We start from the raw sequence: 14,444 nt of genomic DNA on the forward strand, positions 1-14,444 counted from the left end.
GGCCTCTAAAAAGTGAGTGAATGGGCAGTAAACTGACTTGGACCTGGGAGTTTGAGCCATGAAGCTCACTAAGACAGTCAGAGCCTCCCAGCCTAACATACCTTACAAAGGATATTGTGAGGATATGGGGAGGTTGAGAAACATGCACGACAGCTTGAGCTCCTTGGAGGAAAGGTGAGAGATGAATGTAAGAAGAAAATAAAATTTAAAAATCATACTTTTTTGATCCATTTTGGACTGGGGCTGGATGGTTGCTATCTAGTCCAAAAACTATTCTGAAGGGGTAGAAAACTTCAAAACTAATATCTGAATATTAATAATATCTCAGCCAACATTTCTTTCTTTTCTTTTTGTAAACTTTTCATTTATACTTTTCATATTTATACATTTCATTGATTTTACAATCATTTTGACATTTCAAAACTTGACCTCCTTCCCCCTCTTTCTGCGGTTTCTTAAATTTATTTTCAATATCTTCTGCATATTCAAATTAACTTAATTTGCTCATTTATCCATCTTTAAATATATAATCGTATGAAACTGCAGGTTATTACAATACTGTATTCCCTAAGTTTTTTTATGCATTCTTCCTTTACTAAGACTTTTGCTTCTTTCCACTTTGGGGCAAGTAGCATTCTTGGTTCTGTAGTAGCTAGCTTATGTAAATAAATTTCTATACAATTTAGGTAGTTCTGTCCCTATAATTCCCCAAAGAAAAGCTTCTGTTGTTTTTTAAATAGAAGTCATTTTGAACATCCTTTTCAATTCATTGTATCTCATTTCCCAGTAAGCTTTAACCTTACTACAAGACCACCACATCTCAGCCAACATTTAAAACCTCACAGGTAACTGCAGTTATTATTGAGATGTGATTAACTTGATAGCTGACTTTTCCAGATACATGATTATTTTGAGATAAAGGATTATGATCTCCATCTATGAGACTGCTACAAAACTGAGAATATTTTGCAGGTTGTGCTTTCTGTCTTTAATACCCTCCTTTTTTTGCCAGGTTAGTACTGCTGAAGCTATGAAACGGAACATCGTAGCAGGGGTGCTAATTATCTGACTTTAGCAGCAACCACTGAGAGCTTTCCAAAGAAAAGAAAGGCTTGGATGTTTCTGTGCATAAACGAAAGGCAGAAAATACAACAAAACAGAAGGGAAGAGCATCCAGGGGGAAATATATATAGTCATAGTTCCCTTTTTGAAGAAGAAAATGCTTAGGAGTAAATCCTACACAAATCCAGAGTGGAGTCCTTAAGACAGTTGGATGTGTTGACTAAAGGTAAAGGTAAAGGCACCCCTGCCCGTACGGGCCAGTCTTGACAGACTCTGGGGTTGTGCGCCCATCTCACTTAAGAGGCCAGGGGCCAGCGCTGTCCGGAGACACTTCCGGGTCATGTGGCCAGCGTGACATCGCTGCTCTGGCGAGCCAGAGCCGCACACAGAAATGCCGTTTACCTTCCCGCTGGTAAGCGGTCCCTATTTATCTACTTGCACCCGGAGGTGCTTTCGAACTGCTAGGTTGGCAGGCGCTGGGACCGAGCAGCAGGAGCGCACCCCGCCGCAGGGATTCGAACCACCGACCTTTCGACCTTTCGATCAGCAAGTCCTAGGCACTGAGGCTTTAACCCACAGCGCCACCTGCGTCCCAGTATGTGTTGACTATTTGCAGTTTAGTAGCGCTGCAGAGACCATGCACATAACAAGGAACTCAAAAATAACTTTAACAAGGTTTTAATAACAAAACAAAAACTCCTTTTACAGTAAAGATAACAACAACAAACATGACCCAACCACCAACCCATCCCCCAGGGTAAAGGGAGAGCTAGGTGCTGCTCTTTATATACTATATCCAATTGCTGACACAGCTTAATTAACACAACCTAGCAGCACCTGCTATGTTTCACAGCTGTAAGACTGGGTCTCGTTATTTGCCCTGGCCCTTAAAGACATACACAACTTGTGAAACAATAATGAACCTTCACATTTTAAAGTGATCATTCAGCAGGATGGTGTCATGTAAACCTCCTTCCAGAAACTTCTGAAGCTCAGTGATGCCAAATGCATCACTCTACCTTCCTTTGGACCACATCAGTGAAGCTGAGGGTGGGAGTTGTCATCTGGCAGCCCAGGACCTCCATACACACTGCCTAGGCTAGCACCCCTGAGAGGTCACTTTGGTGCTGCGAATGCAGCAAAGAAACAACACTGGAGGAAACCGTTACAGGTTACCGGTCTCTACAGCCACGGCAAGTGCTGTGATTCTCCAGCGGTGTGACTTCGCCCCTGGAAGTGAACTCCATTTTCTCAAGAGACAGATTGACACCAACAACAATAGTTTAAAGAAGTCCCACATTTGTCATTCATAAGACTTATAACCAGGGGTGTCGTTCTCACCCTGGGGTTGAGCTGGGCACATCGCAGCCCCACCTTTCTGGCTGTTCATGAACAGGATACAGTTGTACCTTGGTTCTCAAACTTAACCCATTCCGGAAGTCTGTTCGACTCCTGATACCGTTCAAAAACCACAGCATGGCTTTTGATTAGCTGCAGGAGCTTCCTGCATTCAATTGGAAGGCAGGGCAGACGTTAGGCTTCTGAAAAGCGTTCGAAAACCGGAACACTTACTTTCGGGGTTTTGGCGTTTGGGAGCCAAAACATTCGAGTACCAAGGCGTTCGAGAACCAAGGTACGACTGTAATGGAAGACCTTCTTGTGTTTGATTTGGCTGCCAGAACAGGTCACAAAAATCATAACGGATTTCAGTTGACTAGTTTGTATTCCAGACAATGTCGAGCCCTACTCATACAATTGCCTGTATGCTCCACAAAATGAGAGGACAAGACGAGAGGATTGAAATAGTCCTTTCTATGAAATCCTGCACAATCTTTGTAATCCAAAAGTTGCTGAGTAGAGCTCTTTCAGAATGGAGTGGAATCCAGAAAGGTTTAGATTAGCTTGCCTTTTAATACAATTTGCAACAAATTGGGGAAGTTCACACTGTGGAAGTTCCCCATGTTTCATCCCTGACACCTCCTTTGTCCTCTTCATGCCCTTGTGGGCTGTGTCAGTACAAAACACCACACGAGATCAGCAAGGAACATGGAAAGGGCTAAGATTTATGACTCATTAGGGCCAAGCTATTAAATATATTTCTGCCATGCTTGGATATTATTAGCAGGTTAAGTTCACCGGAAAAGATGTGAAAAGGTTTTTAGTGAGAAATCATCACAGACAATAGAAAGAAATTATTCGGGTGGAAAATGAGCAATTGTACAACAGTTCTGCTAGATCTCCCTAGATTTACTGTGCAGCCTAAATAAGTTGATATACTATCACTGTGACGATTGCAGGGAGAGAAGCTACTCTTAACAGCATCCTAAGGACCAAACCAGAATACTATGATTAGCAACCACATCTCATAATAATAATAATAATAATAATAATAATGCCAGGCACAGTCCCTACCCCACCCAGTTTTCATTAGGAGCACATAAAGCAGGCCAAAATCATCCTGTGTGGAAATTAGAATTACAAAAAAATTCCCATTTGCACCAATGGGAGCTTTCCCCCTCATATGAGCCCATGGGAGCTTTTCTCCCAGTGCTGTCATTCATGGTGGTGGTGTGATTGTTTTTCAGGATCGGAGCCATGAAGGGTTAAACTTCCCCTCTCTGTGTGTTGCAATCTTAATACAAATTAGGGGTCCTGTTCCTGGTATTTTAATATTTTGATGTAAAACAGATGTATTTGCTAATTGTGCTATTAACGTAGCACTTGTTTTAACACTAAGCGAGCAAGTTAATCAATCTAACGTCATTTTGGTTCCCCTTGTGATGGCAATTGCAATGAAGAAGGATGGGTGAAAGGGAAAATAGAAAAATCACTCACCAAATTAGTGGAGCAAAAATTCTCAGTAATTCTGAGGGCTGGGTTTATTTGGAGGGGCAACGGCAATCTCTCTCCCTCTCTCAATGGCATAGACTTAAATGGAATAAAGAATTAAGTAGGGAAGATCCTTCAGCCAATTTAGTGATATATAAGATCAAACAGAGTTCCAGGTTTGATCTTCTCTGTTAGTGAATTGATTATAAGGACCTTCCCTGCTGATGCTTTGTCCCGTTTGAGCTCTTTTGATCACAAAAGGTCAGACATCACAGGGACATGATAAAACTGTTTTAAACCAGACACATTACCTTATTCACACCATCTGCCATAGCTTGTAAGGTGAGCTCTCTTGGTCCATCCACAGTCTTACCATTATCGGTCGGGCCCCAGCTGGCACTGTAAATATCTATTATTTGAGGCATGTGGCTGATCGAGGAAGCTTCTATGATGTCTGTCATGAACGGCTGATCCAGCATTCGGATGCCTGTGGATTTAAGCAACGTAAATGTGGACAGTGAGCGAAGGAAACAGGTCTCAAGGTCACTAAGGTCTCTTGACAGGTGTAAACCCTGCAACAGCAAACTTGGATCTGCATTGTCTTTCACAAAACATGATCTCATACACAACATTGGCAGAGGCAGGATTTTCTGAATGCAAGGCTTTGCAGTTAAAAAAAGGTAATCCAAAAGCCTGGCTGGGTCTTAATGGAAGGTAAGGTAAAGGTAAAGGATCCCTGCACAGTTAAGTCCAGCCAAAGGCAACTATGGGGTGCAGTGCTCATCTCACTTCAGGCTAAGGGACCCAGCGTTTGTCCACAGACAGCTTTCCGGGTCATGTCGCCAGCATGACTAAACTGCTTCTGGTGCAATAGAACACCGTGACAGAAACCAGAGCGCACAGAAACACCGTTTACCTTCCTGCCCCAGCGGTACCTATTTATCTACTTGCACTGGTGTGCTTTTGAACTGTTAGGTTGGCAGGAGCTGGGACAGAGCAACGGGAGCTCACTCTGTCACAGGGATTCAAACCGCTAACCTTCTGATCAGCAAGCCCTAGGCTCAGTGGTTTAGACCACAGCGCCACCCGTGTCCTTAATGGAGCAGTATAGCCATGGCTCCATCCACAGGCCCATCACTGCACTATTTAGGCAGTTGGTGTGGGGTGCAATGTGGGGAGGGGAAAATGCTTCTTTGCTATGGAAGATCCTAGGCTGGTGTAGGAAAGAGAATAATAATAATAATAATAATAATAATAATAATAATAATAATAATAATTTCATTTATACCCCGCCTTCCCCGGCCAGAGCTGGGCTCAGGGCAGCTGACACCAGTAAAATTACAATAAAACATAATAGGAGAAATAAAAAGGATCAGATTGGGCTTATTGCTGTCAAATGTCTGAAGCAGAGTTAGCTCAAGATCCATTGGATCTTTGTGCTAGTTACACACACACACAGAGAGAGAGAGAGAGAGAGAGAGAGAGAGAGAGAGAGAGAGAGAGAGAGAGAGAGAGAGAGAGGAAGGTAGGGACGGAGGGACGGAGAAACCACACACACCCATTTGTTTCCCACTGGCTACTCTGGCTGCTGGTACAGATATTGCTGGAGGCAGCTTCTGCCTGCCCTTGGGTGGGCAAATTGGGGAGTTCCTCACAGGGAGGGCTCCCTTGCTGGTCCCCTGCTGGCAGAGGCTGGCAGATCCAGTAACAGTAGATCAGCATCATGTAGAAATGTGTAAAGTTGGAAAGGAGATGGTCTCTGTTGAAATTGTTAGACTGAGCATATGATCTGAAATGCAGGGAAACCCATTCAACTTGAGGGTGGAATTGGAAAGAGCCCAGCTTCCTAGCTGTCTACTGCCATGCTTTTAACTCATTGAACTGATCAATGTAGAAGCAGCCAATGCACCATGGTGACAGGATTCTGGGCTATTGAAATATACTCGGAGTCGAGAGTGGATTTCATGCTCTTTATTCAGCTCATAGTGGTGAGGAGGAATGAAAGTTCCCCCAAAATATCTGCTTTATATACATTATTTACACAATGGGCTGCACCTGATTGGCTAATTCCAGGATTCTCCTGTAGGCCAATCAGGTTGTGGATTCACTTTCACCTGGAGCTGGATTGGGTGGCTCCTGCGGAAAAATCAGACTGCTGCATTGTTCTGGGACCAATCAAACTGCTGAATTCTGAATCCTATTGTTCTAGGACTAATCAGACTGCTGCATTTTGGATCCTATTCAACTCAGTACATAACAGCTATGTATACCATTTCAGACTCGATAAGTGGAGGTTCTCTTACCTAGATACCTAGCCGCATGTAGCTGCACATCAGAAAGAAGGTTCCGCTCAAACTGTCCCTCTGATGTGCTCACTTCCTAAAGGGGTTGCAGCTCTTTTGCTGCCCTCTTCCCTTTGAAATGAGCCTTTCCAGCTTCCTTCAAGAGCTCACTGCAAGCTTTGACCATTACTGGTACAGGTCTGACTGGAAAGAGGGCGAATCATTTGCTACCATCCCGAAACTGACTTGGAAAAATCTTTCTTTTTCCGATTTTAGCTGGCCACTTGATGGTGCTATAGTCCTCAACAATGGCCTGCCTTGCTAAATGGTGAGCTTGTATGTGGCTGCAGTCATTTCCGCCTGACACATTATCGCTCCATCAAAGGGCCAAATGGAGCTGTACTTTATAAATAAAATAGGAAACAGCTGCCTGCATTTACTGGCAGCAGTTTTCCAGGGTTACAGCCAAGGGCCCTACCTGGAGATGCCAGGGTTCAAAGCAAATTCTCTACCCCTGAGCTACTATCTCCATTCTTGGTGAAAGATGCCTGCCAATAATTGAATCCCAAAGCTATTTGTTTTGGATACATTTTAAAGCAGTGAGGGCCTACGTTTGAGGTAGGTGTGCCACACAACTCGACTCCACAGTGAGAGACAATTCCACTATTCGGTTCCACAAACTGCTACTGGTGAGATGGAGAAACCTGGTTTACAGAAGAGAAACTTGCAACCTCCCAGAAATTGTTGGACAATAACTCCCATCACCCCTTACTATGGTCCTAGCTGGCTGGGGCAGGCAAGGTGAGGCTTCTAGAGAAACTTTGCAAGGTATTAATCAGGCTGCATCTTTCAAGTAACAATGAGAGACGCCGGTCACTTTGAGCAATTATGTGCAATAAGAGAGCAAGACATATGGTTTTCACGTATTCAGGCCTGTTTTAAGCATATGCGGCGCTTGGGTGCAAAGATCCACCCAGCATGTGTCCCCCCACCCCCAGGTTGCCCAGTCCCAGGCGCGCAGGAGGGCAGGCCTGGCCAGCCTGCCATGGCGCTCCGACCGACAGGCGGGCTCTTCCCCGGACTCAACTCTCGGGCCCCAGACACTCAGCCTGGCACCCCTGAGAGCCCAGCGCCCAACACCCCTATCACCTATGGGTAAGACGGCCCTGCATGTATCTTGGGAGGAAGGAAGTGCAGGATGGAAAAACTGGCATGAAGACTGAAACAACTAGCTATGTTGTGTACACACACACACACACACACACCTGCTCCATTCACCAACCCTCCGCGATTCCCCCTGGCATGAACACCCTAGTTTCCCTTTCCCAAACCACACCTCGTTTTTCACCTTCCCAGCTACGTTTCTGAAAACAGTTCTCTTTTCTATTGTTTAGTTCTGCTATGCAGCCCTGTTTTCACTTTCACATCCATGCCCCCCTCCCGCTCCTTTTAGTACACACAAGCCGCCCCCAATGGTACCCTCTTGCACCTGCCTCCTCCTCTCACATATTGTGAGTGCTAAGCACTTTTCTCACTTTCCACCCAATTCTGAAGACACCATCCCATCCCATCCTGTAGTTCCTTTCATGCCCTTGGTTTGATCTCCACACCTCTGAAGAGTCACATATCTGCTCCTTGCCCCGTTTTTAGATGAAATGGCAGTTTTGCCTCTGAGACCAACCTCAATTGTGTGTTCCCTGATTTATCCCATACCTGCCACTTTTGAATTATATGCCACTCCAACACCACAGATATTGTTGTTTGCTGCAGCAGATACTTCCCCAGCACATCTGGTTCCATGACTGTGGAGAAAGGCAGAGATTCCAGTCAAGGTTTTGTATTAGCATCAGAATCCACAAAAGCTTGCAAAGCCACTGGGTAAAGATTTTTAAATCAAACAACAATCAAGGAAATGACTTTTTTGTTGTATTTCCTGGAGCCCAGAGATCACGATGCACATTTGGACTGAGCACAGTGAGGGCACTTGCAAACTGACCCCACTGCATCTCACCCATTCTATAATAAAAACTCTGCTACGGTAATGAAACAAGTACACTTGTCTGTTTCTGGCTGCTTGCTTTGTTTTACTCTGCTTTGTTTTCTAGAAAATGTATGTGCTTTTTCACCTTCCAATGAAGCAACGGGGCAAGGGCCAAACCAGCTTTTTCCTATTTTGTTTTGCAGGAGAAATTTCCCCTGACAGCACCGGGCTTTATGGTAACTCTATTAAAGAACTGTTGGAGAGGCTTCTATGTTGCTAGGCATCTGCAGTCTAGCATCTGTGGACAGCCTGTTATGCATTACACAGGTTATACTATTGCCTATCATCTTCTATAGATCCTAGGGCAGGAAGGCTGCTGAGGTCTCAGATGATCTTCGTCTCCCCCAGACGAGCCATCTATTCAGTATGCACAAAATTTACGGCAAGGTTAGGCTACATCCAGTCTTAATCAAACATTAATTCTGATATGTTTACAGGGCAGTTGTATGACAATGAGAGTTCATGCTGATTTTCTTGTGGGGTGTTTGCATGTCTTCTTGTTAATTATTCCTTTGTCCCAAATTTTTCAGTACACTTCCCCATTACTTTCCTAAATAAACTATTATTATTATTATTATTATTATTATTATTATTATTATTATTATCAATATCCCACCCATCTGGCTGGGTTTCCCCAGCCACTCTGGGTGGCTTACAGCACATAAAAATGGTAAAACGATGGACATTAAAAATTCTCCGCTACAGGGTTGCCTTCAGATGTCTTCTAAAAGTCAGATAGTTGTTTATCTCCTTGACATGGGCTGGGCTTGAGGAGACTGGAGGTTGTGTCTACCTTTATCTGAAGAAGTTAAATGTAAGCCAAGGGTAAATGGGATAGGTAAAAAGGTAAAGGACAACTGGGCAGTTAAGTCTAGTCAAAGGCGACTATGGGGTTGTGGCGCTCATCTCACTTTCAGGCCGAGGGAGCTGGCGTTTGTCCACAGACAGCTTTCCGGGTCAAGGACCTCAAGGACCACCTCTTTCCATATGAACCTCCCTGGACCCTGAGATCATCTTCTGAGGCCCTCCTTGTGTGCCTCCTCCTTGAGAGATCCCGAAGGTGGCAACATGAGACTAGGCCTTCTCTGCAGTGGCTCCCCATCTGTGGAATGCTCTCCCCTGGGAAGTTTGCCTGGTGCCTTCATTATACACCCTTAGGCTCCAGGCAAAAACTTTCATTTTTAACCAGGCCTTTGGCTGATCTTATGGACATCCAACACCCTTTTAGAATGTGGTGGGGGTTTGTTGGGGAGGGGGTTATTCGGTTACTGCTTTTGGTTTGATTTTATATGTTGTGGCCTTGTTGTGAACCACCCTGAGACCTCCGGGTATAAGGCTGTGTAGAAGTTGAAATAATAATAATAATAATAATAATAATAATAATAATAATAATAATAATAATAATAATAATATGGCCAGCATTACTAAACTGCTTCTGGCACTTCTGGTGCAACAAGTGCCAGAGTGCACGGAAACACTGTTTTCCTTCCCACCGAAGCGGTACCTATTTATTTACATGCACTGGTGTGCTTTTGAACTGCTAGGTTGGCAGGAACTGGGACAGAGCAATGGGATCTCACCCCGTCGCACAGATTCAAACCACTGACCTTCCGATCAGCAAGCCCAAGAGGCTCATTGGTTTAGACCACAGCGCCACCTGCATCCCACAAGGGGGTCAGGTGCAGAACAAGTTAGACTGGTGAGATGCTTGCCCATCCTTTCCCACACCTTTCTGATTCCACCTACCCAAGTGGGCAAGGACTGGCTCAGTACCTGAACAGAAATTTGTTAGGAGCTCCATATGAGCAATTCTGTGCTTTGTACAGATAAGGCAGGCTGTAAACAAAGGCTAAGAGCTAAAGGACCATGCAGATCATTCCGTATGCCCAAAGGGCCCTTTAACCTGTGTTTCTCAAACAGCCTGAGGTAGCTTGCCTGGCGGCATGGAACCACAACAACAGCCAGCCAGCAGTGGCATCACTGCCTTTAACAGGAGGAGCAAGATGGTGGCAAATTTGGGACTGTGCCAGCACACCAGCAGAGCCAATCTCCCACTGGCGCACCTGCACAGTGCCCAGCCTTGCTGCCACCTTGCCATCCCCCTGTAAGTGGCAATGATGCCCCAGCAGGTGAGCGGCTCCTGCAAACATGCCACATGTCTGTTGTATTTTGAAATGATCAAAACAGATTGTCATGTGACGTGAGGAATCTGCTGTTATAATCATGGGCTGGACACATGGTAGGTGACGAGAAGTCGATAGAAATCCAAGAAGAATATATCTGTAACGTAATGTAATGTAATAAGTCTTACCTATTTATTTTTTCACTTTCTTTGTCTTTATGGATAATACTTCTGTATGCTTTTATTTCTTGTTTTGTTTAAACAAAGCATTAGTGTGTGTGTGTGTGTGTGTGTGTGTGTGTGTGTGTGTGTAAAATATAATGTGCTGGATCAGTCTAGGGCTAATCCAGATTTGTCCTTGCCCACTGTTTTCCTTGGGAAAACCTGATTTTTACTAATTGGAGCAAATGCCAATCAGGGTTTTTTTGCAGATTGACGTTTGCTCTGATTTATCACTAAAGAGCGGGTTTTCCTGGGGGAAACCACTCACACCCGTGCCTAGAAAGTGTGGAACAAGGAAAAAACTACTTGGACCCATGCTTTCTACGCTAGGGACAAGTACAAGTCTTGATGATCCCCTACTCAGCAGTGGCATGCAGAAATCTAGTCCAAGCCGAAATTTGAGGTTCTGAACTAGAATGGTAAGCAGTAACTAAACGTAATTCTTACATGTGCTGTTGCAGACTTCTCTCCTAGACATCTAATTTATGGAATTAGGGCATATAATAGAAATGCAGAAGCCCAATGATCTTTGAAGTCCCAGACTTGTGCAACTCTTCACTAATTAATTACAGCACATTAGCTAAATGTCAGGTGTCATCTCATCTGCAAATATATGAAAACTTCCATGTTATCCTATGCTTCTGGCAGAAATGGCACAAGTACTAACGAGAATGTGCCGACACATCAGTCATTTTCAAGAGCAACTGCAGAAGGTGTGAATGTACATATGTACATGGAACTGCAACGTGTCACCCTGGGAAGGAACTGTGCTGGGAAATCTGTCACAAACATATCCCTAAGATCACGAAATTCGGAGAAGTGGCGATTCTGAAGGATAGAGTTGGAGGATGGATGGCGGCTAGCAGATTGAGGTTGAATCCTGACAAGACAGAAGTACTGTTTTGGGGGGACAGGAGGCGGGCAGGTGTGGAGGTTTCCCTGGTCCTGAATAGGGTAAATGTGCCCCTGAAGGACCAGGTGTGCAGCCTGGGAGTCATTTTGGACTCACAGCTGTCCGTGGAAGCACAGGTCAAATCTGTGTCCAGGGCAGCTGTTTACCAGCTCCATCTGGTACGCAGGCTGAGACCCTACCTGCCTGCGGACTGCCTTGCCAGAGTGGTGCATGCTCTGGCTATCTCCCACTTGGACTACTGCAATGCACTCTACGTGGGGCTACCTTTGAAGGTGACCCGGAAACTACAACCAATCCAGAATGCAGCAGCTAGACTGGTGACTGGGAGCGGCCGCCAAGACCATATAACACTGGTCTCGAAAGACCTACATTGGCTCCCAGTATGTTTCCAAACACAATTCAAAGTGTTGGTGCTGACCTTTAAAGCCCTAAACGGCCTCGGTCCAGTATATCTGAAGGAGCGTCTCCACCCCCATCGTTCTACCTGGACACTGAGGTCCAGCAGCGAGGGCCTTCTGGAGGTTCCCTCACTGCGAGAAGCCAAATTACAGGGAACCAGGCAGAGGTCCTTCTCGTTAGTGGCGCCCTCCCTGTGGAACGCCCTCCCACCAGATGTCAAAGAGAACAACAACTACCAGACTTTTAGAAGACATCTGAAGACAGCCCTGTTTAGGGAAGCTTTTAATGTTTGATGTATTACAGTATTTTAATATTTTTTTGGAAGCTGCCCAGAGTGGCTGGGGAAGCCCAGCCAGATGGGCGGTGTATAAATAATAAATTGTTGTTGTTGTTGTTGCATTTCAGTTTATGAACGAGGTCCGTTCGCATCAAAATGTGAGCAGAACCACAATTTCCCTTTCCTTGCTTTGGACACAATCCAGCCAAAGTGAAGCATTAAAAAACTCTCACTGAGAGAGTTGAGCATTTGCACAAACCTTTTGGCCAGAAATTAATGTGCCTGTGTGCCTGAACAGTGCCTAACTTTGGCTGAGAGAAGCCTGGTTCTTCACTCCTTCTCTAAGACAGCAAAGGTCATTGTGCAGAAGAACTTTCGTCATGCCAATAATGTCACATTAGACATGCGCTCTCCACATGGGTGCCCAATTGTGCAACCATTTCATGCGCTTGATCTTCCGCCTCCTCCTTTTCCTTTTGGAAGGGAAGAATCGTGAGAACTGGAAGTTTGCTTGGAACACCTTCATCACCATTTTGAATCTGCATTCGTTTAAGTCCAGTTGCCACGGCAACTGCAGCCTTGAAAGAAAGAAAATGTTCCAAAAGAGCATTATTTTAAAATGTATTTTCCATAAAATGCGCATGCCATCCAAAATACGCACTTTTAGATACATTTAAAAAAAAAAAAACCAAGAATGATACGGCAAAATTTGGCGACTTGCACAAACCAAAGAATAATTACATTCTGATCAGCTTATTAGAATAGGGAGTGAAAATCAGGTTGTTTCATTTGAAGATGTGGACCAAGCAAACTGGCAAAAGATTGAATTGGATTAGAGATGCTATGAGCAAAGTTTGTAAATTCCCAACAAGGAAAAGGATTGGATGTGCTTCTCACCTGTTAAACCAATCATCTGTATAGCGGGGATACGGATAGGGGTCGTTGCTGCTGAAATCATAGCTGGCTTGAGCATTCTGGAAAACACAAAAAGTAGGACAAATAAGCATTAATAGATATATAGAGAAATTAATGCGCATCAGCCATGTTTATTCAATTATTATCTATTCCTTTAAATTTATATCCCACACTTCCTTCACACAAAAAAGGCCAGAGTGCCAAACACATCTGTCAGGAGAAAATACAATTAATGTGTGTGTTTTTTAAAAAATAAAATAAATAAATAAAAATGTTTAAAACATGTCTGAAACAGAAATTTCTGGAACAACAATGGGATATCAGCTCTGTGCAAGGCATGATGGATAATAGCAACAACTGGGGGAAGGAAAGACATAGCATCTTACAAGGACAGGAAGAAACACCACAGACAGAATAATTGCCACACAAAGGAAGAACAAAGATATAGTTTGAGTTCCTAACTTGTAGCTTTAATGTGTCAACATGAATAGAAGTTATTGATATTGCAGTTTTTATATAAAGGATTATTATTATGACTGGATGGATTATTATGGCTGGAAGGATTATTATGACTGGAAGGATTATTATTAAAGACCCTGATGTTGGGAAAGATGGAGGGCACAAGGAGAAGGGGATGACAGAAGACGAGATGGTTGGACAGTGTTCTCGAAGCTACCAGCATGAGTTTGACCAAATTGAGGGAGGCAGTGGAAGACAGAAGTGCCTGGTGTGCTCTGGTCCATGGGGTCACGAAGAGTCAGACACGACTAATTGACTAAACAAGAACAACATTATGACTGGATGTACCTTAGAAGGTGACCCGAAAACTACAACTAATCCAGACTGCGGCAGCTAGACTGGTGACTGGGAGCGACTGCCGAGACCATATAACACCAGTCCTGAAAGACGTACATTGGCTCCTGGTATGTTTCCAAGCACAATTCAACGTGTTGGTGCTGACCTTTCAAGCCCTAAACGGCCTTGGTCCAGTATACCTGAAGGAGCATCTCCACCCCCATTCTTCAGCCCAGACACTGAGGTCCAGCTCCGAGGGCCTTCTGGTGGTTCCCTCACTGCGAGAAGTGAAATTACAGGGAACCAGGCAGAGGGCCTTCTCGGTGGTGACGCCCGCCCTGTGGAACACCCTCCCATCGGATGTCAAGGAAATAAACAACTGACTTTTAGAAGACATCTGAAGGCAGCCCTTTTTTGGGAAGTTTTTAAAGTTTGATGTTTTATTGTGTTTTTAATATTTGTTGGGAGCCACCCAGAGTGGCTGGGGAAACCCAGCCAGATGGGCAGGGTATAAATAAATTAGTAGTAATAGCAGCAGCAGCAGTAGTAGTAGGTCCAGGGATCACTCTCCGCCATCTCTGTCTGAG

The 14,444-nt window shown here is 44.4% G+C and overlaps 1 protein-coding gene across 1 annotated transcript in view; it reads right to left on the minus strand.

Annotated features, from left to right (window-relative positions):
- Positions 1-14,444, minus strand: part of PCSK2 (proprotein convertase subtilisin/kexin type 2) — a 124,472-nt gene that overhangs the window by 20,877 nt on the left and 89,151 nt on the right. The window contains exons 6-8 of the mRNA XM_081906257.1: positions 13,045-13,121; positions 7,887-7,975; positions 4,203-4,378 (exon numbers count right to left, since the gene is read on the minus strand). Of these exons, the coding sequence (XP_081762383.1) occupies positions 4,203-4,378; positions 7,887-7,975; positions 13,045-13,121 (342 nt within the window). The remainder of the gene's footprint in view (positions 1-4,202; positions 4,379-7,886; positions 7,976-13,044; positions 13,122-14,444) is intronic.

Source organism: Podarcis melisellensis (assembly GCF_964234715.1).
Source record: "Podarcis melisellensis genome assembly, chromosome: 3".
Taxonomy (NCBI): Eukaryota; Metazoa; Chordata; class Lepidosauria; order Squamata; family Lacertidae; genus Podarcis; species Podarcis melisellensis.